This window comes from Chaetodon auriga, chromosome 20 (assembly GCF_051107435.1).
Source record: "Chaetodon auriga isolate fChaAug3 chromosome 20, fChaAug3.hap1, whole genome shotgun sequence".
NCBI classification, from domain to species: domain Eukaryota; kingdom Metazoa; phylum Chordata; class Actinopteri; order Chaetodontiformes; family Chaetodontidae; genus Chaetodon; species Chaetodon auriga.
Window position 1 is genome coordinate 1,169,252 of NC_135093.1, and position 24,682 is coordinate 1,193,933.

Below are 24,682 nucleotides of genomic sequence, written 5' to 3' on the forward strand. Positions count from 1 at the left end.
TGTCGAGGCTGCTGCAGAAGACTGCATTAACTGTAGACGTCTTCTTTTTCACCATCCACTTGCTACTAAAAAGTTTGACTTTAAAGCTCAGACCTGATTTTATTCCGTTGTTCTCCTCAACAAGAATCAACATTCAGTCTCTGTCTTCACGGCGTTGATGGTAGATCATCTGTTTAATCTGCCCTGAAACAGTAGATACGACTCACGTTGTTATTGTCAGCTGGACGCTGAACTCCAGACTCACTGAGTATCACACGTCTGATGAGTTCAGTATCAGACTGCGTCCGGCTGACTCTCTCATTACGGCCGCCTCATGCAGTCAAAGGCCTCTCCTCCTGGTCTGTGATTGAACGGGCAGCTCTGATTATTAGCGGCTAATAGGTGCTGGAATTTCTTTGCATGGACTGTTTATCCGTCTTTAGATTATTTGGGCTTTGTTTTGATGACTGTTGATGTGCAGGTCTCCCAGCACGGCTCTGCTGATCAAAGATGAGACCCGTAACGTCTTCTACGAGCTGGAGGACCCGCGGGACGTTCAGGACCGCTGCGTAATTAAGATTTACTGCAAAGAGCCCATCTACGGCACCTACCCCGGACACCACAACCCACACCTGGCTAATGGAGACCTGCGGGTAAGAGCTCGTGTGTGCATCTTGTCTTACTTCAGTCCACCGTCTTTGCGTTGGTGCAGATGTTTCCTGCGTCTCTGAGTTCATTGAGTCCAGTCACAGATCCTGATAGAAGGCAGATGAGACGTCGCACAGTGACTTTTCATCCGGATTAGTTTGTATTATTGTGGCGCCAAAATGTAAAGCCAAGAAAATGATCCCGCTTCAGTCGCAGTCACCTTTTCCTTCATTACCAATTCATCCTGTGTGCAGCTGGTTTATGACTCACAGATTAGAGAGCGAGACAAACGCTCGTCTCTCTCTGCTCGTGGCAGATAGCAGCCGACCAAATCATCCCTCCAATAATACGTTTTGTAATTCCCCTTGAAATTTGTTCTTTGTTCGCCCGCACGCCGGAATCATCTCCCACCTCGCACTGATCATCCCCGCCTGTTTACAAACACTCTTTGCATTACATAATGTGTCCAAGCAGAAGTTGGTCTCATCCGCTCTGAGAAGCTAACAGTGAGTCACGTGACCTTACTCCAGCACCACTGCTCCTGGACCGGCGCCAGCCCTTCACACCGCCGCTGCTGACGAAGCTGGAAGCCGCCCGACTGTGAAGTAGCATAAACAGTGTTCAGAGATGATAGACTGAGGTCCGGTTCATCAGAGGACGGGTCACCGATGCAGAGAGGGCCGTGCTTTTAACGCGAGAGCCGGGCAGACGCTTCACAGTTGCTCACCTGCACACACACACACACACGTGCACTGAGTAATGAGTGTCTGAGGTTCAGAGACACTGCGGCAAGTGAGAGTGGAGCCGGGAATCGAACCAGCAGCCCGTCGATGACCTCCTCCACACCTGTCCGTCTTAATGCTAACAGGGTTGTGGCAGCAGTCGAGCTGCGTCCAATGATTTTTGTCTCTGTGGATTTGTCACTGTTCGGGTCCATAAATGACATTTTGTCAGTTTAAAACCTGGAAAGACAGAAACAGCAGGTCAGTCTGACCAGCAGCTGTAAAACTGGGGAAATTTGGCAAAAAAAAGCTGAATAACATTACATTAAACCACAACAAGAACATGACGATTTAGAGCTTGAACAAGTCGTCAACACTTGATAGCAGTTTCCATTAACATGCTAACGGAAATTAGCATCACGACCGCCATAATTTTGTCTTCACAAACGATCCATTTCACGTAAAACAACCTGTGCTCGTACCTCAAGACTCGAGGAGAAGAAACCGCTTGATGTAGCTTCATTTCAAGAAGAGCTTTATTTACAGCTTTTACATGCAGCACCGCCATGATGCTGCTGAGTTGAGACTCCCAAAGACTGACATTGATGATGTCTGTGTTTCTTGTCCCGTCACCCGGCGTATCCAATCTGCAGGTGAGCATATCGTCTGAGCTCTGGGTGGCGCTCTGTGGATGCAGGTGGCAGCACGAATGTGTTGAAACATAAAAGCTGTTAAAGGAGCTAAAGACGTCTTTTTTGAGCCTTGTCCTCAGTCCCCGTACCATCGCTCCTGCTCCGAGGCTGTGATCTTATTGATGAGGATTTATCTTAATTCATCAGCCCGCCGCTGGCAGAGCGAACGTGGCGTCGGCCTGATTAGCATGATTACTAATGCTGTGTGCATTAGGCTACAGCTGGAGCGCAGTGAACCTCTGCCAGTGGACAGACAGAGCGCCTGATGTCGCTCAGCGCTGCAGCGAGTCTTTTCTGGTGGAGAACTCGCATTTCGTTGCCGTCTAATTACAGTGTGATTATGGAAATGAGACAGCGGTAATTTAAAGTGCTGGAGAATGCCGCGTTTATAGAATATGATAAATTATGAAGTGGATAAATCACATTACAGAGCAGCAGACATATGCGGCGTGCACGCTGTGAGGAAAGAGCCTGCGTGTTGATTGGCTGAGCTGGTGTGAGCGTCTTTGACACATTGACTGTTTTTGTTGCCGTCAGTCAAACACCCTGCGGCCTTTTGTTTACACGCTCGTGTGCGTGCGTGTGTGCTCTCCTGCCTGCCCGTGAGTGTGATCCCCCGCTGCCTGCTCATGTTCTGGAGGTCGACCGCTCGCCGTCTTCAGATGGCGCCGTGGCGTTGAACCCTTCCTGCCGTTTTACAGCCTAATCAAAGCAGCAGGCTTACCTGGAGTTTTATGTGTGTGAGGTACATTACTGCCTCTGCCAGTGCCAAGGTGAGCGACAAGGACGTGTGAGGACAGAGGACAGAGGACAGACTGTGGTTCAGGGTGACATTGATTGGCAGATGTTCCTCAGCGAGACAAAGGCCAGTTTTGAACGGCGCCATGGGACCGACCTTTCAGGGGCGTACCTGCGACAGACATCTTGTGTCTTCGGGGGTCTTGGAGGTGGGACGACATATCTGCGTGTCTTCGGCGCGGCTAAAGCATGCGTCGATACGAGGCGGTTGCTAAGATACAGGATGGAAGACGGTGGCGCTGGAGCCATTTGTGTGCCGTGAGGCTCTCCGCGGGGTGTTGTTGAGGAGGCCTGAGGGTTATTATGTAAAAATATTGGTTTTTCAATTTGCATCGTCTCCAGGAGAGATCTCCATGCGTCTCAGGCCATTACGCCGCTGTCTCCTTTTGTGTCTCCTTGCCGTATCTGTTACTCTTGACTGAGGCAGGACGTTCACGTCCACTCTGCTGCCGCTTTCTTTGCCTTTCCCGCTCACATTTGGGACTGATGCCAGAAGATAATCCGTTCGTGCTCAGTCTGTCAATAAGCCATCAAATGCAACTTAAAACGCACTAAAGGGGACAGTTTGTCTTTCCCGTCAATCGTGAAGCAGCATCTGTGAGTTTGTGGGGAATGTTCCTGTAAACCGCGACGCCGATGTCTGAGAGGACAGATGATGAAGGTTTGTAGGTTTTCACTGGACGATGGTGACTGTTGAAATGCAGCACAGAGCGTGATGAAGCCACGTACGTTACAGAACATAAGGAACAAAGAATGAATCGTTGAACCTCGTAATGATTTGTCCCAGTCGTCCGTTTGCTTTGGACACAACAGGAGACACTTTGGCTCAGGCGTCACGTCCTCGTCAGCCTCATCCAGTGTCCTTATATGAGCGCCACGTCTTGCTTGTGCTTTATTAGTAGTTGTTTGCAGGCAGACCCTCAGTGGGGCTGTGGACACTTAACCCATCGATAACTGTCCAGTTTCCAGTTTAATTACGCTTCCTGTTAACACGCTCGCCCTCACAGGTGGGAGATAAATTAATTATCTAGTTGTTATGTAGATAAATTGGAGCTGTAAGAACCATCGAAATGTGATTTATTACCGCTGATTGTCTCAGCTGTTACAGACCCAAATCAGACTGTGAAGCAGCTCCAGGTTCTCTGTTAAAAAGCTCTTTGAAGGAGCTTGTCGTCATCAGGAAGTAGAAAATAAATCATTTCCTGATCAGATGTCCTCTGTCCACGTGTCTGTCTCTTCTGTCTCTTTGTAGAGAGAGATGGTGTATGCACCTCAGGACTCTCCACCCAACCGCCGCCTCAGCAACCCGCCCATGTCCTCCCAGCACTCGTCCTCCTCTGCCTCCCCTCAAGGCTCGCCGTCCCGTGCCCGCCTCCTCTACAGCGGCGGCAGGCCTTCTTCCTACGCCGGGCCCCCCCACCACACCCACTCCCTGCCTCATCCGCACTCCCAGTCCCACCACTCCTCCCCTCACCAGCAGCCGCAGCTCCACCAGCCCCATCACACCCAGCAGGCCTTCTGCGCCTCCTCCAGCGCCATCCTGGAGCGCAGGGACGTGAAGCCCGACGATGAAGTGGGGGGGTCCAGGAGCATGGTGCTGCTGCGGGGAGACGAGCGCGGAGGAGGGGGGATCTACGCGGACCCCTACTCTCTGGGCCCAGACGCAAGTCGGCTGAGTCTGGCAGGAGGTCCTCACTCCCCCCTGCCGGCCAGAGCTGACCCCTATGGCTCCCTGTACCGCCGAGGGGGAGGAGGAGGAGGAGGGGGAGGAGGCGCTGGGTCGATGCGGTCGCTCACCTCCTATTCAGCAGCCGCTTTGCAAGGAGAGCTGATGGAAAGCGGAGCTCTGTACAGACCAGGAGGACCGCTGTATAACGACGCCTACGCGGCGTCCATGTTGGCCATGGGGCTGCGCGTGCCGCCTCCCTCCTCCCCGCAGAAGATACCCGACATGAGGGATTCCTACGGCGGCACCATGCCCGGCCGGGGCTCCCCCGGGAGGCAGAGTCTGAGACGGGACTCTGTGACCTCCTCTGTGTTTGCGGACAGCCCCAAAGCCCGGGGCCAGGGCTCGGCGTTGGGCCTCACCTCAGAGCAGCTGTGCCTGATGGCCGTGCCCGGAGGCGAGGGGGGGGGCGCCGGAGGCTTCGGCTCGCCGCTGGTGGGAAATGAAACAGAGACCAGGTAGGACGGCTTGTACACGCCTGCACACATGCTGTTATCACCTGAGGATCGCTGAGGTGTTCATGTTTTACTGTGACCTCACTCTTTGTTTATTGGCTGCATATTTAACACATTGATTCCTTCAGGAGAAACTCACCTCTGACATAAATAGTTTGTTCTCTCTAAACGAAGCTGAACTCATGAACTCTGCTGTGATGACCAGTAACTAACTGAGGCTAAGGCTAGCTAACGTTAGCAAACCTCTCCTGATGCTGGACGCTTGGTGACGTGGTTACGACTTGTCGGGCTCCTGTTACTTCAAATACTGCGTCTGACGAGCTAACCGGTGTATTAGCTGATGTAGCAGGAACGTGCTGACTAACAGAGAACTCACCGAGCTGCCATCAGCTTCACGTCTCGTCCTAAACTGAGAGGAGCTCATTGGTTCGTACGAAGAACGTCTTTTTCACTGTCCTGTAAAATCGGATGGTGTAACAGTTGATAAGAAAGCTTCCTCGAGTTTGTGCTCTTCAGTTTTGTAAAAGGTCATCGCTGTCAGGACAGTTCGGCCTCTGAGGTACGACTGAAAGCAGCGTGGGAAGAAGAGTAAAAGCGTCATTTAGCCTGAATGTTACAAACTGTGCTGAAAATACGTGATTATTATCCTTGAACTGCTTTATCAATACAACCATCAATCTTGCCAGGACTGGACGTACTTCCACCTGCAGACGGGGCTTGAATGTAGGGGGGGTGGGGGGTGGCGGGGGGGGTCACGGCTCTCATTAAGCACCATGTAAAAACACGTCTGCTCTCTGCTGTGTGGGTCCAGGGAGCGTATGGAGGCCATGGAGAAGCAGATAGCAAGCCTGACCGGGCTGCTGCAGAGAGTCCTGAGCAGAGCGCCTGAGGCAGAAAGCCCGTAAGACACACACTCTCACACACACACTCACACACACACAGATAAATAGTGTATGTGAAAACACACTCCATTTACAGACACGTCTGCCTCGATACATGAGGCCGTGTCCAAACGATTTCCCCTCAGTGCAGAATATGTTTAACTTTTCATGTGATTGAGCGAAAGGCCCAGATCAGCATTTATACCTCAGACTAAACTGAGGAAGCACGGAGAAACACCTGAAGCAGCTCAGCGTCTGTCGAAGGGGGAAAGTGATCACCATTCTTATCTGAAATCACACACACACACACACACAGCAGGAAGCACATTGTGAATAAAGCTGCACATACACTTCCCACGTTTTCCATCTTCTATCAATGGCTGCTCAGTGGCTCAGTGGATAGTGTGTTCTGGCTCTAAGCACTTGCCTCTTCCAGGGAGAAGATTGAGTCAGCCAGCGACTGCTCGGGAACTGACAGTAAGTGCTCACTACCCAAAAAAAAAAAAGACAAACTGTTTCCTATCACTGCCTGTCACTGCTCCCACTGCTGCCTGTTTGATAGCCACATAAATTGGCTCTTCTTCCTCTCGCAGAGCCGCCGCTATTTCATTTTCTCTGCATAATTCTTGAAGTGCTCACATGTGATGTAATGGCTGACTCTGCCAGCTTCTTCATGCTGTACGTGTGGGCTCTGCTGCTGTGTAACTGCTGCCCGTGCTTCTTGTTTTAGCTGGACGAACTAAAAAAAAGAAAGGTAGCTATGTGTCCCTGACGTGTCCTGTCCCCTCGTCTACCCCCCGTGGTCGTCTTTCTTTGCTTGGATCCCTGTGAGCTTCCAAAATGTGTGTGTGTGTGTGTGTGTGTGTGTGTGTGTGTGTGTGTGTGTGTGTGTGTGTGTGTGTGTGTGTGTGTGTGTGTTGAAGGACATGCCTCCCTCTCGGCAGGCGTCCTTCACTTCCACTTGTTTTCTGTCTTTTTCAGTGACAAATCATTTGAGTTGCATTAATTCAGAAACAAAAACACGCCGTTCTGTCGAGGTTTTCCTTCTGCTTTTCCCTCCCGGCGAGTTATTTTTGGGTAGTCCGACATTTCCCGTGTTCAGAAAGTCCAGCGAGCTTTTGAAAATTTGTCGGCACTCTTAAAAAATAATGTGCTGTGTTCACACCTCTCCGATAACCAAATCTAAAACTGCTGCGCCCACACAAGAGCTGATGAAAGTGCATGTTTTCACGGCTGAATCAGGGCAAAATTAATTGATTTCTTTTGATACAGTGTTGAGTTTGAGCTGCTTTGGAAGCACTCAGAAGAGGAAGAGCTGGTGGGACTCAGATTAGTTTCCTCTTGTTATCTGGAATATTTGATCTGGTGTCTCAGATAAGACAAAACTCTGAATCTTCACAGTCTCAAATCAGCTCGTCTTTGGACTTTTTCTGGTATCTTTTGTTTGTTGAGCTGAATTTGTGCTAGTTTCAGTGAAGACTTTCTTCCTGTTCAGATCAGATTCTCATCCGTCTGCAGGGATGATGAAAGTGTGTTTCCCTTCGGTCGGTGACAGTAAATGGACATTTGGACTCAGATGGACTGTTATCTGACTGTCTGTGTGCTTGCAGTTAAAATCTGGACTCTGCTCTCATTCGTCTGAACTGGTGATGCAGCAGAAAGTCATTTGGGTAACGACCCGCTGCTCCTGTCAGGCGCTCCTCTGAATGTCTTGAGTTATGGTGAAAGCCTCCTCGTGGCTGCAGACCTGCTCAGAGTTTCTAGGACAGACACTGCGGCTGAAGCAGGAGGTCGCCGCCTTGTCTGCAGAGGCATCGGCGCTGCGGTGTCGGTCCGGTGGTGTCGCAGGAGGCCGGCTCTTCATCCCTTTTAGTGTCTTAAAATGCAACTCGTCAGCCTGTTCTGACTGATTGTCTCGTAGTTACCTTCCCCTGTCTCGTTCTGCATGATGCGTGTGACTCAACACCCTAATGACTGTCAGAGCATTCGTCTGAGCTGAAGCACTCATCCATTCAGGCTGTCTGAGGACTCTTTTATGACGAGAGATGCTCGGATTTAGTGGAAGTGCTGTTTTTCACTGTTGACCCTGTTTGTCCCCGAAGCCGTCCCATGCTGTGTATCATTGTCCAGACTGTGACCTCCACCCCTGACCTCCAGCACAGATAGAACATGTCCTGAATTACTGCTGCCAGATCCTGGAACAGCCAGCCTCCTGCATCCAGTCACATTGTTTTTCTACTGGATGAGCTGTTGAGGTCAAGAGTCAAACCTTTGGACATTTGTCTTCTGAGAAGTCCATTTAAACCTTTGCTAACAGTGTTTCAGGACAACTTCTATCAGCTCCGCTGTGCTCTAAAGGAACCCAAAGCTCAGAGAAACGTTCCCTGATTCTAAGTCCTGCTTTTTGTCGGGCAGCTTTGACGCCGTCTGCCCCTTTGGCCCTGATGCCGCCTCCGCCCTCGGGGGCCAACCAGCCTGTGATGGTGTCCCGTCTGCAGATGCAGCTCCACCTGCAGGGCCTGCAGCAGAACACCAACGCTCTGCGCAAGCAGCTGTCGCAGCTACGCAACATGCAGGTGTGTGAGCAGAGTCGTGGATGATCAGTGGTTCGTTTTGATTGGGATTGTGCAGCTTACAGGTATTTACACTCAGGTGGCATTATGATTGGTCCACCAGGCTAAAGCTAATGCTAACACAACAGTGCTGCAGTACATCCTCCCTTCATGAAGGTTGGAATGTCAGTTTGTCTGTCTGTCTGTTTTAGAGAGATGTTTCTAATATTTTGTCCACCCTGTTTATGTCAGTGGAGGTGGTCTAAATAACAGAAACACCTCCCCAGCCTCCACCACCTCCACTTTTCTTTGTCATCTCATTGAAATACGCAAACTGATCATGTGACTTTGTCCCAGCTGGAGAACCAGGACTCGGTCTTGTCCCTGCTGAGGCAGACGGAGTCCGAGCTGAGCCTCATGATGCTGGACGCCATGCGCACGCAGGAGGACCCGCTCCAGAGACAGCGCCTCCTGGTGGAGGAGGAGAGACTCAAGTACCTGAACCAGGAGGAGCTGCTCATCCAGCAGCTGCAGTGAGTTCAGAGCGCCATCGATTTCTGCAACAAGCACAATAAAGAGAGGGCCATTTGTCTTAGTTTACTGGGGGACACACGGGGACAGAGGGGCCTCACACGGGGACAGAGGGGCCTCACACGGGGACAGAGGGGCCACACACGGGGACAGAGGGGCCTCACACGGGGACAGAGGGGCCACACACGGGGACAGAGGGGCCTCACACGGGGACAGCTCCACATTCCTCTGATGTTCTGTCTGTTTGGTGACATCATGTCCTCGTGTGCAGTCAGAGGACGGTGGCTTCAGACAACAGATGGGACACTCGACGTCTGATTGGCTGAGTGTTTGTTTCTGTCTCTTCTTTTTCGACTGTCTTCTGTCTTCTGTATGTGTGTCACCTCAAACATTACTGTGATGTGAATCTGTGACCTGCTCCTCCACAGTGACCTGGAGAAGTCCGTGGAGGAGCTGCAGAGGAATTCATCTGTCAACCACGGCCTGGTGACGGAGCAGGATGTGGAGCAGAAGAGCAAAGAGCTGAGGATTCTGGGAGAAACGCTCTCTGAGCTCAAAAGTACGTGTATGTGTGTGTTTGGACTGTGGTCATTCTGCAGGCTTGTTCGTCGGTCGCTCTTCCTCCTCTTAGCTGAAGCCACTGAGTGACGTTCACTGTCTGTTTCAGTGCTTTTACCCTCAAATTACAACAAATTTAAGAGCAGCTGCTTTTAAAGGTCCAGCTACCATCAGGCTGAACGCTAACTCCCCCACTCTGCTGTGTCTTTCCTGAGAAGGTGCGTCTGGTGATGTTCTCTAACTTAAAAGACCAAAACCAGTAGTGAATGCTAACCGCTAACCGCTAACAGTCCTGTATGTGATAGACCTCCATTAAAACTCATCAGTTAGCCTCACTGCTGCTCCTTCAGCTCCATGAACACACACACACACACACACACACACACACACACACACACACACACACACACACACACACACACTACTGCATCACCAAATGTGGATCCATCCGCTGCTGAAAATAGTCCCATCAGATGCTCTATTTCCTCTGCTTCAGTAGAAAAACTGACATTATTTCTTTTTCCTGGATTTTATTTTTGTGAAGCTCGGATGTAAAACATGAGTTTTATTCACGGGTTGAACATTTTTATTCGTGTAGTCTTTTTTGCTGTGTCTTTAACGTGGTCACTGAAGTGAAGTTACTGTATGACGGTGTGAATATTCACTTCCATGACTTCAGTGACTCCGTCCTGAAGCTGTTCGTTCATGTTGCTAAACACTGTGTGTCAAACTGATGTCACACAAAGTCACAGATGAATATTTATGACCCGTCTCAGGCTGATATTCATGAAGTTTCAGGTTTAGCCTCTTGTCCTGCTTCTCTGACCTGTGTACTTCCTGCCTCCATCTCGAATATTGATGAGTAATGATAAAGCTCCTCTTCATAACGTGAGGACTGACCGCTGATAGTTAGCGCGTCCAGCTCGCGCCCGTGACGCCTCCCTGTGCTCTGAGCCACAGTTTTCAGGCGGCACGCCCACAGACGAGCGCAGGCTTTGTTTTCCTCGCCTCGCGTCCAGCAGGCCATCTCATTTGGCCGACCTCCACTGAATCCTCCTTCTGGACATGACGGGAAAATCCAGCGACAGAAACGGCGTCCGCTCTTCCCTTCCTGTGATCTCCTCTTCCTCCCTCTTTATCTCGCCGCCTCCATTCTTCCACACAACATTATCTCAACACACCCCTCCGACACGCCGCTTCCTCTCTTCATCCGTCTGTCTCTCCCCGTCCTCATCCCCTTTCTGTCTCCCTGCCGTGCAGACCAGTTCCCCAGCCTGCAGAGTAAGATGCGGGTGGTGCTGAGGGTGGAGGTGGAGGCTGTTAAGTTCCTGAAAGAGGAGCCGCACCGCCTGGACGCCCTGCTGAAGCGCTGCAACACCATGACGGATGCGCTCAGCACGCTCCGCAGGTATACATATCAAGCGCTCTTCATGTTCTGATTAAAGCAGCTCAGCTCGCGTTTTGTCCCCGAAGACGTTTTCATGTGATTTTCTGTTTCTTCTTGTTCGATTCAGAGCTCAGAAACGCAGAGCTGAGACTCTGAAGGTGTTTCTAAAAAACATATTCTGCATGTACACTCAGATATTCATGAATGAAAGGACACAGGAGGTCGTGCAGAGGAGGGAGGAAGCTCCTAAACCTCAGCGCAGCGTAAACAGTCACATGACAACAACAAACACTCCGTCTAAGTAAAATCTAATTCAGGATATTTTCTCTGAGAAGAAAAACAAATATTTGTTCAGATAGACATTAAAGGTGAAACAGCCAGAAGTTTCAAAGGTTCTAAACAAGAACTCAAATTATTCTGCTGGCGTCTGCTCCCAGTTCTAAGAGCTAGCATGGCTGCTAGCGGCACAGCTAACTGAGCTAACTAGCTAACAGCAGCTAAAGAGTCCAGTTCGCCGTCCCTCTGCTGATCTGCACCCTGTTTGTTTGACAGTTGGTCACTTCTTACACATCGTACCTTTAAACAAAATAAATACAGAAAAATGGAAATAAGAAGAATAAATTCAGCAAACAACATAAAACAATGAAGAAATGAACGTGAGAGCTCTCCCAGACCTCCCACACTCATCTGTCATCTGCATGACGTTAATGAGAAACACAGTGAAGTCATTCTTCCAGACAGAATAAATAAAGACGATGTCATTTCAAAGGAAACATCAGAAACTGTTAGAAATACTAAACAGAGTCTAAACGATTGGAAACTGCAGCAGTTTGTTCTGTTGATGTCTCCTTTGGTTCTGGGAATTTGTGCAGATCGTTTTTCACGTTTTGAAAAGACTAAATAACAAAAGAGATTCATAGGTAATAACTCGATGATGACGGTGGTTTGAGTCCAGCTGAAGACGTTTGTCCTCACGTCTGTCTCCTGGTCTCGCTCCAGCTCTGATGACTGTTGTTCATTTGACAAACAATCTGTTTTTGTATTTTATCTTGTGTCTTGTAGTTTGTAGACTCCTCTCTAACACAGTCTAGGACCTTCATGGTGTCCTGTGTGTATTGTAGTCTCTTGTATCCCTCCTATATGTACAGACAAGTCACAGAGGGTGTGTGGAAGAGCCCCGAAGACCTCTCCAGCCAATCACAGAGGAGAGTGGACGACACGAGTCGCGGCTCCGACCTGGATATCCTGAACAGTCCTCCTCTCAGCCTCACCGACCTGAACTCCGGCACCGGCCTGGCTAACTGGATCCCGGCGTCCTCGGGCGACGCGGACGCCATGGGCCCCGAGCAGGACACCCAGCCTTCCATGACCTTCAGAAACCGCGTCCTGGACGAGCTGCCGAGTCGGCGTCCCGGTGATAAGTCGGTGTCGGCCGAAGTCAGACTGGTAATCAGCTGCAGATTGTGTTTATCTGTCTGTGTTTCAGTCTCTTTATTGTTACGTCAGGATGAGCCAGATGGCAAATATCCTTTTCCATTTGAAATCAGAGACGCTTAGATTTGGTCTGAGTCTGTGAGCAGCAGCAGCAGCAGCAGCAGTCGCTGATGTTAGAAAACTCAGTGCATGAATGCGTCTTACTTATGATTTTCCAGCTCAGCCTGTCGGACGTTTGCATGTTGCAGCGCGTCATTTGTCTCTATCTGAACATGTGTCAGGCGGCGGAACGGGACTGGGAGGAGAAGCGTGCCAGCTTGACCCAGTTCAGCGCTCAGGACATCAATCGTTTGCTGGAAGAGACCCAGGCCGAGCTGATGAAGGCCATCCCGGACCTGGACTTCGCTGCCAGGCACATCAACAAGCCGGCGGTGCCCCCCAAGCCCCAGATCACCATCCCAATAACCTCCACCACGGCTACTTCTCCTGCAGCTGGCACCACTGGGACCACGGCCACCACCACCTCCACCACCACCCCCAGCGGGGAGCAGCAGCCTGGCAAAGTGCAGCTGGCTGCCCAGAAGCTGAACAGCATGGAGGGCGCCGGTTCTCAGCGAGGGTCGGGTGAGTCACCAGTAAATCCTGTTCATCCAGATGGATTCAGAGGTGTCCGGGTGATTTAAGCTCTGTGTCGTCTGCTTACAGTGGACCTCAATGTGGCCAGGTATCGCACAGAGAAACCCTCCAAGTCTCCGCCTCCTCCTCCACCTCGCCGAAGCTTCCCGTCGGCACACGGCCTCACCACCAACCGCACCGGAGAGGTCATCGTCACCAACAAGACTCTGAAGGTGAGACGCTGCTGCGGCCTGGTTCAGCAAAGTCATGACAACAACAAAGGCACAAACAGCAAAGAGCCAGTTTCAGGACACACAGAGGACACAGAGGACACAGAGAACACACAGAGGACACAGAGAACACACAGAGGACAGAGCACACACAGAGGACACACAGAGGACACACGAAGGACACATAGGACACACAGAGCACACACAGAGGACACACAGAGGACACACGAAGGACACACGAAGGACACACAGAGGACACACAGAGGACACACGAAGGACACACAGAGGACACACGAAGGACACACAGAGGACACACAGAGCACACACAGAGGACACATGAAGGACACAGAGGACACACAGAGCACACACAGAGGACACACGAAGGACACACGAAGGACACAGAGGACACACAGAGGACACACAGAAGACACACAGAGCACACACAGAGGACACAGAGCACACACAGAGCACACACAGAGGACACACAGAGGACAGTGGAGGACGTCTGTTTGTCAGGTTACGTTCGAAGCTTTATGCTGATTGGACAAACAGTCCGTGCGTCGCTGCAGATTTCTTCGCCCTGTGCAAAGACTCTTTGACGGCGGCCATGTTTTTAGCCCGGGTCGTTTCCTGTGAGCTGTGAGTCGAACACGATGCTGAAATTCAACAAGCAAGTTTAAGTCCCATCATTCTTTCTCACATTATGCAAATTAGAAAAGAAATCCATCATGGAGGACTTTTGTGGTCCAATAGGCTTGTTGTATTTGAAAGTGTGTGTGAGATGAGCTTTAATTACAGCGCCGCCATCTGGCCGACTGGGAGGTGATTTCTCTTGGGAAGCGTTTGCATCTTCTCCAGTTACTGAAGCAGTTTCTCTGTTTTTATTTGAGAAGCTCAAGACTAAAAACAACAACAACAAACCAGCACGTCATCAGTGGAGTTCTGGTAAAGATCTTCACCCTGACATGAGAGTGAAAGTAAACAGACTCCAGATCAGATCAAGGCTGAGCCACACGTTTCTTTATTAATAAAAATTTTAGTCTGTTTATTGTAAACAACGCCGTGTTTGCTCGCGAACGCCGGCCGAACAGAGGGAGGTTCTGCTGGCTGGAGGCAGCTTGACGCTCAGAACGAGCCGCTGCTGCTCTGAAGCCCGCTGGACGTCTCTGAGGAGACTTCATCGATTTCAAGGTGGGCCGCTCGGCCTCTCAGGTGTGTGAAATGTGTTTAATACCTGAATCAATGTTCACGACAGGGAACGTGAGCTCGGAGCCGAATGGGTGTAAACTGTTCGTCTTCCTGCCGTCGACTCACAAAGCTGACCAGTTAGCAGTGATGGAGGAAGTCCAGGGACACTAAGAGCACACTGAAAATGTTACTTCAGTAAAAGTATGTCAGTATAATGAGGAAAAGTACTTGAGGTATTGAAAGTCAGAGTACTGCAGTGCAGCGTCCCCTGTGACTGCTGTCCTCCTCTCTCTGATCTCACTGGATTCTTGGGATCTTGGTGTCAGAGCAGGATTTTACTGTTGGAGCTGGTTGACTGTAATAAAGTATCATGAAGAGAACAGACTCAAGTACAAGTACCTCAGATTTACTTGAGTACTTGTACTCTTGTACATTCGTCCTCTGTCCTGCTGTAAATTGCCTCCATGTTGTTTTTCCTCTAACATCTGAACTCTGAGGTTTTTCTGACGTCGTAACTTTCCCTTTAAGATGGACGACGACGGTGACCTGCCGAAGACTCTCGTGAAGCTGAGGCGGACCCCGTCGGACACGCCGCGACCCGCCTCCACCCCTCCTGTGATCGCGGCGTCGGCCATTCAGGACGAGGACGAGGAGGAGAAGATCATGGCTGAGCTGGAGGTACGAACAGATGGTGTAGCTGAAGCAGGATGTTGGTGTTGTTCTGTGTCGCTCATCGTGTGATAACGTGTCTCGCTCTCTCACACAACCACCACCATCAAAGGTATTTCAGAGAGCGCCTCTAAAAGGTTCTAACAGGCCGTTCAGCAGTCTGCCAAAGGCCACGCCCACCGCGCCCTGCACCACACAGGTAAACGTCTCCACACCTGTGGACTGTGCCTGTCCTGCTGCTGACGTCCTTCGTCATTCTCCACTGTCCTCAAACCTTTATAACCACTAAAACACAGCGTGAAGACAAAGTCCTGAACTGAGCTGTTTGGAAAACCTTCCTGCTTTCATCTGTCGAGGCGTCACCCTGAAAAGTTTCTGTCATCCATCACACAGTGTGTCCAGCGGAGGGCGCCGATGAGTAGATTTTTCCACAGTAAAAAGCACCTTTTCTTATAACTCTTCAAAAAAACTTGAAAGGATTCTGCATCAAGAATCAGATATGTGGTTTGTTTTTCTTCAAACAAATGCTGATATCAGCCGACGGTGTTGAACACATGAATCATCAGACTGTGTTGAAAACAGCCGCTCGTCCTCAGATCTAATAAAATGGCTTCATAGCGCCGTATGAAAAGCTCTCTGACTATATAAACATAAACTGGCCGCACTCCAATCAGAGCTAACGTTAGCATCGCTCGTCATAGCCTCGTTAGCTGAGCAGGCCTCTCTGGTCCTGCTGTGGACGCTGTCTTTGTGTCCCAGTCTGGTTTCGCTCTCTCACGCTGAGCTTCTCTTTCTAACCTGTTAACCTCTGCTGACTTCCAGCTTTGTCTCGTCCCCTCGGTTAACGAGTTGATGTGCAGTTTAGTCTCTCTCCTGCAGACTCTTGATACGTTGAACTGAGTAATCCTGTTTTTGTCTGACTTACCGCACAGCTAGCTGCGGCAGGACAGAGGAAGCTGCAGCAGCAGCAGGTTTCCTTCACCTTCAGTGTCGTGTTGGGTGTCCACATACTTTTGGCCATGTGGTGTGTGTTTACAGTATGTGCGTCCGGTGATTTGTGCGTCTGTGACTGTGAATGTGTTTTCTGTCGGCTCCCACAGAACAGCAGTAACTCTCCGGGGCCGATGAAGGGCCCGACCGTCGCCGCCAGGCTCAAACACCTCCAACAAGGCAGCCTGGAGAGGCCCAAAACCCGCAAGCAGAAAGAGGATTTCCCCAAAGTCCAGGGCCAGCAGCAGGTATTCCACTTCTAACCGTCCAGCTCCGACGCTCCGCCTGCGCCTCCTCTCTGCTGTCGCTCAGAGGAGGGTTCCCCTCCGACTCCTGCGACACGGCAGAAGCCGCACAGGCCCAGCAGACGGTCAGAGAGGACTCAGAGAGCCGGGGAGCTTCTCCAGAAACCCTGATTTTCCCCGTTCTTGATGTGTGTTTTGAGTTCCTGGATCTAACCTAGCCTGCTTAGAGATCAAGTTTTTGTCGTGCGAGTATGTCGATGTTTTGATTTCCTGAGGAAGGTCTTGGTGGTGCTTGTGACTGACTCAACTAGCTTTATTAGAATCGCTCTCCTCACATTCATAACCTTCAGCAGTGCCACGGAGTGAGTTCATGTCTCCAGGTGGACGTGACGATGTTCCTCCGTGATCCGGACATGTTTCCTCTCATCTCGCTCTGTTCGTCCCGTCATCGCCTCACGCTGCTCGTTCAGGATCGCCCGTCCTCTAAACCTCCAGGTAGCCCCGCGGCGGCTGCACACTGTTTCGGTACGTTGGTGCGGCTGGAAATGAGCGGCGGGAACGGCCCACGCTCCGGCCCAAAGGCCAGTCCATTAAGCTAGCTCACTCAGAATTGCCTTTCAGAAGCTCTAATGCTACGATTTATTATGCAAGATGACGAGCGAAGCACAAGGTGCAAGGTTACCTGAAAACCAGCTCTTCAGTTCAGCGTGTGCAATAAATATATTTATAGAAGCAGAGGAGAGAAGAAGAGGAGCTTTGTGGAGGGAGAGCGACTGAGGCAGCAGATTAAAAACGAAATGTCAGGAAAAGCTGCGAGGATTTAAAACACAGAGGCAACTTAGACGTGCTGCCGGCGTCCGTCGATCCGCTCTGTGTTGGTTCACTTTCCATTTTCAAGTCTGCTTTATTTATGTGTTTAAAGGGTTCAGTCTCTTATAAAAACTGTATTCTAGTGGCTCAAGTTACAATTCAGACACAAAATTCAAGTGAGACATTTGAGCCAACAGGCTGCAGAGGGAAGACGTCTGTCCAATCAGACCATGTCCATCACATGACCCACAAACAGAAATCCAAACTTGAACTCTGAGAATCACAAACAGTGAAAGTGAAGTGTTTCAGTCCTCGACTCAGCGTGTCCTCGAGGGGACGTCCAGCCGTCCTCGTGTTCCCTCTGTCCGCAGCTCCTTCGTTGAATTTCACTTCAGCAAGCTGCTAAATAAGAAGATGTTGCATGAAAGCATCACTCAGGAAAAGAGCCGCTTCGTCCTGCACCTGTGTGAAATAAACCGTCCAATCGGAGCCGAGTATGTAAATGAGGCGGGTTTCAGGCTCATGAGCGAAACGTGATCGGAAGGTTAAACTGGTCGATGAGCTCTGAAGCTCCGCTCGTCTTATCGCCGCCTGCAGAGCTGCCTCCGACCCGCTGAGCCGAGTGGCCGCGACCCGTCCTCCGCCGCGGCCCCCCCGCTCCCCGCCGCGGCCCCCCCGCTCCACCCAGACCTGGAGCGGCTTCAGGAATCCGCTCTGAGTAATTCATGAGTTCAGTCATTAAACATGCAGCGCTGCATTTCTAAGTGTTTCGACTTCATTACTTCCTCTCGCTGCTCATCACAGGAGCCGCGACGCATTTAGAGACTCTCAGCTTCAGGTTACGACTCCGTAGCGTCTCTGACAGTAGCCTCCATTAGCGTAACAGCAATTAGCACATGGCTAACATGGCTGACCTCCACTTGACACGGCGGTGCCATCTGGGCGAGCGCCTCGAGGATCAGCATTCAGGGCCGGCGTCCTGCGTCGGTCTGAATATCAACTCGACTCCCTCGTTGCTTTTTAAAAATTCATCAGCAAAGAGCCCAAAGCAAACGCTCGATAATGTTTATTTTTAGCATAGATTCCAGTTTTACATCAGCAGTGAGATAATGTCATCAAACACAAACTCGTATCCTCACTCTGGTTCAGCGGCTCGTGAGGCGTTCAGCGTCGCTCGGTAAAAAGCCCCTTTTTGGTCGACCGAAGCCTCGTGTGAAGGACGTCGTGGTCGAACTGCAGCCGTCAGTCGCTTCGCTCTCACTTCTTCTGTCATCTCACCTGTTTTCACCTGTTTTCTGCTGTGAAGGATCAGCAGGTGAGGTGCAAACGAATGTTCACCACACGCTGTCGGACCAATGAGAGCCGCCGAATCAATCTGAGCACGACACAAAGGTTCCCGTGTTGTTGATCTGTGCAGGAAGCAGTTTTCCTCGCGCCTCGTGTGAGCGGGATGGAGAAGTCGCTGCTCTGCTGCATTAAAACAGGCGGCGTGCTTCATAATCCCCTTTCAAGGCCGGGCGGTGCAGCCGTCTGCTCGCCGTTTATTTCTGACAGCAGCGAGAGCCACAGATGTCCCGGCGTCCCCGAGGCGGCAGGCTTGTCGTTTTGTTCGGAATGAATCGATCGCTCCGTTCAAACCGGTCGCTGAAGTCAAACGATGACCTGAGCCGTTCGGAAACATCCGGCACGCTTTGCCGACTTCCTGGTTCAGTTCTGTCTCTGGTGTGGTTCTGCTTTGGGCTCCTTCAGCTCTGGACGTACATTCAGCAAACAGCTTCGTTCACCTTCCTCAGAATAACTCGTTTACCTCGATGAACGTTTGGACGGACAAACCGTCAGCAGGCGTCATTCATTCAACATTCAATGGGCGGCTCCTTCCCTTTCCTCCTCATCTTTTTTCCTATTCTCCTCTTCCCTTTCCTAGTCTCCTTTTGTCATTTCCTGTCCTCATTTCCTCTCCTTCTTCCTCTGCGTACTTTATCTTTTCCTCCTGATGTCCTCTCCTTATCTCATCTCCTTCTTTCCTCTCCTCCTCCTTAAATCTCTTCTTCTGTTCCTTTCATCCTCTCCTTATCTTGTCTCCTTGTTTCCTCTCCTCTGCCCTTTTTTCGATTCTCCCCTTCCCTTTTCTCGTCATGTTGTTTCCTCTTCTCCTTGTATCCCCCCCTCCTTATTCCTTGTCTCCTTTTCCCCTCCTCTCCTCGCTCTCCTCCCTCCTCCTCCTCCTCCTACTCCTCCCTGCGTCACACAGTGAGGAAGAGGAGCTGAATGAGGGCAGCATCATTTCTGCCTGTTTGCAGCTCAGCGACAGCCACAGTCTTCCTCCTCTCCTCTTCCTCGTCTGCCCACGAGTGCGATGCAGCAAAGCCTGACGTCCCCGGTGGCCAATCAGAAGGCTGTGTGTGTGTGTGTGTGTGTGTGTGTGTGTGTGTGTGTGTGTGTGTGTGTGTGTGTGTGTGTGTGTGTGTGTGGGGTGGGGGTGGGGGGGGTCACACAGATGTGAGATTGAAGCCAAAGTGTGTGTGCAGGTTCTGATGTGTGTCTTCTTCTCTCCCTCCTCTCGCTGCTTCTGTTCGTCTTCTTCTGGCTCTTAAATCTCTTCGCTCGGAGCAGCGCTGAGGTTTCTCTCTGACCGCCGCTTCCGCACAAACGCCGCTCATCCTTCTGGCCAATCACCGTCAGTCTGGCCGACGTCTCCCCTCGCTGCTCCCTCTCACATCGTTTTGGTCTCGCTCGCTTTGCTTTCTTCATCCTGTCTGCTTCTCAGGTCTCTGCTGGACCAAAACCGTGAGGAACCGGGTTCTCCCATCGTTCCGGGTTTGGACTCGATCCCGTTGTCTCGTTTGTGCAGTCAGCTAGAGGTCATCAGCAGGGAGCCAATCAGCATGCCAGCGCAGCAGTAATTAACCAGTTAACACGCAGACCCATCGTCCACATGTCTAACAGCATGTCTGTCCCCGTTGACGTCCTGTCATGTGTTCACTCTGAGCACCGAGCGGTCCGTGTGTGACGGGGTGAAACGCCGCTCCAAACATTTAGTGAAGCGACCTGAAGGGGGCGTTCGGGTTTGGACGGCTGAGGGACGAGCCACTGTCTCTGCATTTGAATGACACCACGTGTCTCGTGATGGCCGTCTTGTCACGCCGTCCTCCGGTGTAGCTGCGTCCGTCTCACTCCGCCCTTGTGTCCTCGAACACGTGGACATTATTTACTTTGACAGGACGAGAGACGGCTGCTGTCTCCAGAGACTTCAGAGTCCACGTGACCAGGCTGCCGGACGCTGCTCCGTTTGTCTCTGTCTTTGATCTGGGAGGTGTTTCCTGCCGTCATCAGAGAGTCGACAGAGGAGACGTGAAAACACACCTGTGATGAAACGGCGTAATGGGCGGAGCCAGGCGAGGCGTTCTGGGTCAGGTACCGATGAAAGACAATCCAGGAAATCCATTTGAGTTCAAAGGTTTGTTGAGGCGGAGCTGAAGGTTCGTTGTCTGATTGGCCGACTCGCTCGTTGACAGATGACGCCGCCCTGCGTCAGCCAATGAGGGACCTTCCTGTTAAACTGCTGATGGTGGCGAGAGTTCAGCCGCTCTTCTTTAGGTCGAGGTCTCAGTTTGATTGACGTGTTTTTCTGCTCGTGCAGACGTCAAACAGCCAATCACAGATCAGCAGAACTGCTTCAACACGTCTGTTTTCAGATTTCTGTCTGAACGACAAACCTGGTCGGAACCGAAGAGCTGAGAGTGAAGTAGTACTGAGACGTTACTCCTGAGCGTGTACTTGTACAGCGGCAGAACTGCAGTAGCTAAAGTTCGTACGTGAACAGAATGTATCCGTCGCCTCAGAAACGCCATCACAGCTCGCACAAACGTAGAAACGCAGTCCGTCTGACCTGAACCAGTCACAGATAGATCGTATGTAGATGAAATGACCATTTAGTTTTTCGCCTTATTGACATGTAAAAAAGAAAAGTATCATCTATGTTTTATATAATCAAGCTTTTTTTGTATTTTTATACTTGAAGAGGATTCATAAGCACGCGACACATTTATCCTGGAAATTATTATTTTTCTGTGTTGAAGATTTTTTATGTTCTCCTGCCAACCATGAACCAAACCCATGACCGCGCTCGCCGTCGACCGCCCGGCCGGCGGTCCACAACAGATGAAGTCCCACCACGTGTAGACGAAGCACATCCCGCCGTCCGTCCGAGCGGCGCCGCGCTGTAGATCCTTCCTCTATTATAACCCACACAGACTCACTCTAAACTATCGGTGGTTCCTTGATGAACGTGTGATTGTTCAAACATTTGTGGATGTTCAGAAATGTATATAAACCCAAACAATATATTCCAGAATCGATTTTGTGTGAAGTTTTAATACTCCGACATGGCATGCACACTGTAAACATTCCTGAAATCTGCACGCTGCGTCAACAGAGCTCATTCTTTCTCGTCGATGATTCTGTGTGTACCTGTGAGTGTGTGATGAGTAAACTAAACCTGTACAGGAACATAGACTTTGTATGATGTTGAAAATGGCGGGAAAGCCCCTTTTACTGTGAGAAAAGATGATGACTGTCAGTGGAGGACGACCCCGTCGGCGGGCTGAGCGAGGCGCGCCGTGAGGGTAAGTGTTGTTCGTGAATCGTGAAGAAGAATGAAAATCTACTACGTCAGTATAACTAAAGAGCAACTAAAGCCAAACCGAGCAGACAGCACGCAGCTCCGTGTGGACGGCAAAGTTGCTGCTTCGTGTGAGAAAATCAGTCGACAAACGGTTGCTGCTTTTGTACGTTCCTGTTGTGTTTTTGTGACAATAAAGGTTTGACCCTCTTATACACGACGGCGTCGGCGTCCTTCTGTGATTGGTCTGAAATCTGACATCCTGGGGCTGCAGCTGGTGACGACTTTCATTGATTCATGGATTGGTTCTGCAGCACCAGGTGATTTCATTCATTCATTCATTCATTTATTTATGCCTAAAAGCTGAAAAAACCTTTGATTTTGAGAGACAAAGAAATTTAACAAACACATTTTACAACCAGAATCCAAAAGGTTTTCACATTTTGCTTGAAAATGATCAGAATGTTTTCTTGTGGTTGTAAACTGAATATTTCTTTGATAATTAGTCAAACTCACTAAACTGCTGGTAAAAATCTGAAGCTTCATCAGTCAGAATCAGCTCGTGTCTCCTGGCGTTGAGTAAAAAGTTAACAGCAGTTGAAGCTCGTTAGCCGATTAGCTCGTTAGCTGATTAGCTCGTTAGCTGATTAGCTCGTTAGCATGCTGTGAGTGAGTTCAGACAGAAAAGAGGCTGCTGTGGCAGATAGAGCTGACGTTCCCAGCTGGCTAGCGAGTTAGCGGTTAGCTTAACAGCTACAGCCGTAAAGTCGGATACATGCGGACGAGTCACGTGTCCCTGAACGGGACGCTTTGTGCTAATTTTAGACTGAGTTTATGTCCGATCAGTTGGATCATTGATCTCCAGCTGAGAACGTTTGTCTGCACTTCGAACTGTTGTTTCGATGTTAATGATCAGTGATTTAAATGTCGTCTTGACTTCATGAACTGAACTTCCCTGCGGAACAGGCGCCAGGTGAGCAGCAGCCATCTTGTTTGAATAAACTTTATTGATATTGTAAAGAAAGTGATGAGATCAATGAGGTACACCTGTGAGCAGAGGGAGGAGGAGGAGGGGAGTGAGCGAAGTAAAGGAGGAGATGACTCAGAGTCTAAACAGGTGAATTACATTAAAACAGTCGTTTCCAGAACCGGATGGATTTCCTGAACCTGTTTGGGGAACAAGGTGCTGCTGACCTGGACCAGCTGGAGTGGATCTGTGGACGTCCAGCGAAGTTCAGGTAAGTCTTTCCTTCAACTCCGAGGCCTCATATTCTCTCATTACTTAAACTGATGGAGGGACGTTTGATTTTCACACCATGACCTCTGAGTTGTACAGTGCAAACCTCTGATGTGTTTACAGAACATTAGTTTTACAACAGTTAGCTGAAGCTAAGCTAGCTAACGTTAGCAGACACCACAGCTGAGTGTGCTGTTTGGATAAATGCTAAAGTGCTAATGCTAGCTCCTCCAGGGAGGATTTCTGAGTTTGTTCCTGAAGAGGCACTGAGGACTGGTTATACTGGGACGGACAGACAGGCTGGGTGGACACAGTCTGTGTGTGGACATCAGGACTCGGTCTGAAGCTGCTCCATCAGAGTCGTCGGGTTCAGATTTCATTAAAGTGGCCTGAAGGTGTTTTTTTAGTCTCATTTACATTCTGACTATCTACTTTTATCAAAGTACATTTTCATACTTTTACTGGAGTAAAACTTTTTTGAAGTCGCAGTACTTTTACTGGAGTGTAGTATTGTAGTACTGTGTCCATCCCTGCACACCTGTGTGTGATATTGTCTGAAGACAGCTCGTGTCTTCGTCTATCGAGCTGATCAAACACGTGATCGTTTGTTTGTGGACTTAAAGATCCGTGAACTCGATGATCAGCTGACGAGGCTTCGGAGCAGGTTCACACACAGGAAAAGCTTTCAGTGTCCAATCACAGCTGATCATTTCCTCCAATAATCCGTCAGCTTGATCAATGCAACGTCCTCAAAAGTCCCGTTTTGACAAGAGACCAGGAAACGGCTGCAGTCAGAGAATTAATGAATGAATTCAAACCGATCCATCGATTATCAGCTGAAGGTCATTTCGGGGTCTTCAGGTAGAATTCAGTTTGTTTTTAACTGACTCAGAACACTTTGATGAGATTCTGTGCAGTTTAACAGAGAAACTCGTCACTGAAGCTTCCTCTGGAGTCCTGATGTAAACCTGAGTCCAGGTGAGTCACAGCTGTTTGAACGACCTCATTTTCCCTCGAGACACCTGGAAGTCAAAGTTGTATCAGCTCCGCCCCCCTCACGTCACTCCTTCACTTCCTGTTTCCGCAAATCGGAGCGTTCAGGTGTTCTTCACCTGCGTGTGTGTGAACATCTGTCCAGAAACAGTCAAGCCGCCGCAGTGACCGAAGGCAGAGGACGAATCAGAGCGACGAACCTGCAGCTTCACTTCCGGTCCGCAGGTCTGTAACACCTGAGCCGACAGTTTGTCACGTGCCGCCGCAGACGCACGTTGAACTGTGGAAATGTGGAAACTTGTTCAGACGAGTCCGCGCGATGATGATGATGATGATGATGGTGAAGAGTTTATGGCTGCAATCATTGGTTCAAACTCCCCAAACTGAGGCTGCGTGTTAAAATGCAAACAACGCGCTGATACGATGATACGGAGGCTCGAGAGGGCCAAATGAATAAAAGTTTGACACTTTTCAAATTAAGAGACTTCAGAAAGCTTGTAGAGATTAATTTAATTTGCATTTAGACAATGAATTAAAAGAATACTCGAATAAAACTATAAATATTATTGAACTCTACAGTTAAATTCTGTGAAATGACAAATGAATCACTGGATTTTAAAAAGGAATCAATGATTTTTTAAAAATCAGATTTAAGAGCTAACAGCTGCTCTGTGGAAACAACTTTAAATGAAGTTTAAAGACAAAACATTAAAACATTAAA

The 24,682-nt window shown here is 49.9% G+C and overlaps 1 protein-coding gene across 10 annotated transcripts in view; it reads left to right on the top strand.

Moving 5' to 3' along the window:
- Positions 1 to 21,948, top strand: part of srcin1b (SRC kinase signaling inhibitor 1b) — a 74,752-nt gene extending 52,804 nt beyond the window's left edge. For 4 of the 10 annotated variants that reach the window (XM_076760167.1, XM_076760174.1, XM_076760173.1 and 1 more), the window contains 14 exons: positions 461 to 632; positions 4,092 to 5,023; positions 5,832 to 5,921; positions 6,338 to 6,378; positions 6,632 to 6,655; positions 8,317 to 8,477; positions 8,811 to 8,986; positions 9,413 to 9,543; positions 10,803 to 10,950; positions 12,051 to 12,375; positions 12,645 to 12,987; positions 13,069 to 13,211; positions 14,925 to 15,074; positions 16,166 to 21,948. In XM_076760167.1, the coding sequence (XP_076616282.1) occupies positions 461 to 632; positions 4,092 to 5,023; positions 5,832 to 5,921; positions 6,338 to 6,378; positions 6,632 to 6,655; positions 8,317 to 8,477; positions 8,811 to 8,986; positions 9,413 to 9,543; positions 10,803 to 10,950; positions 12,051 to 12,375; positions 12,645 to 12,987; positions 13,069 to 13,211; positions 14,925 to 15,074; positions 16,166 to 16,318 (2,989 nt within the window). In that variant the 3' untranslated portion in view covers positions 16,319 to 21,948. Of the gene's footprint in view, positions 1 to 460; positions 633 to 4,091; positions 5,024 to 5,831; positions 5,922 to 6,337; positions 6,383 to 6,631; positions 6,656 to 8,296; positions 8,478 to 8,810; positions 8,987 to 9,412; positions 9,544 to 10,802; positions 10,951 to 12,050; positions 12,376 to 12,644; positions 12,988 to 13,068; positions 13,212 to 14,924; positions 15,075 to 16,165 lie in introns of all 10 variants that reach the window. The other 6 variants (XR_013079298.1, XM_076760169.1, XM_076760172.1 and 3 more) reach the window with 6 other exon arrangements.
- Positions 21,949 to 24,682: the final 2,734 nt, after the last annotated feature.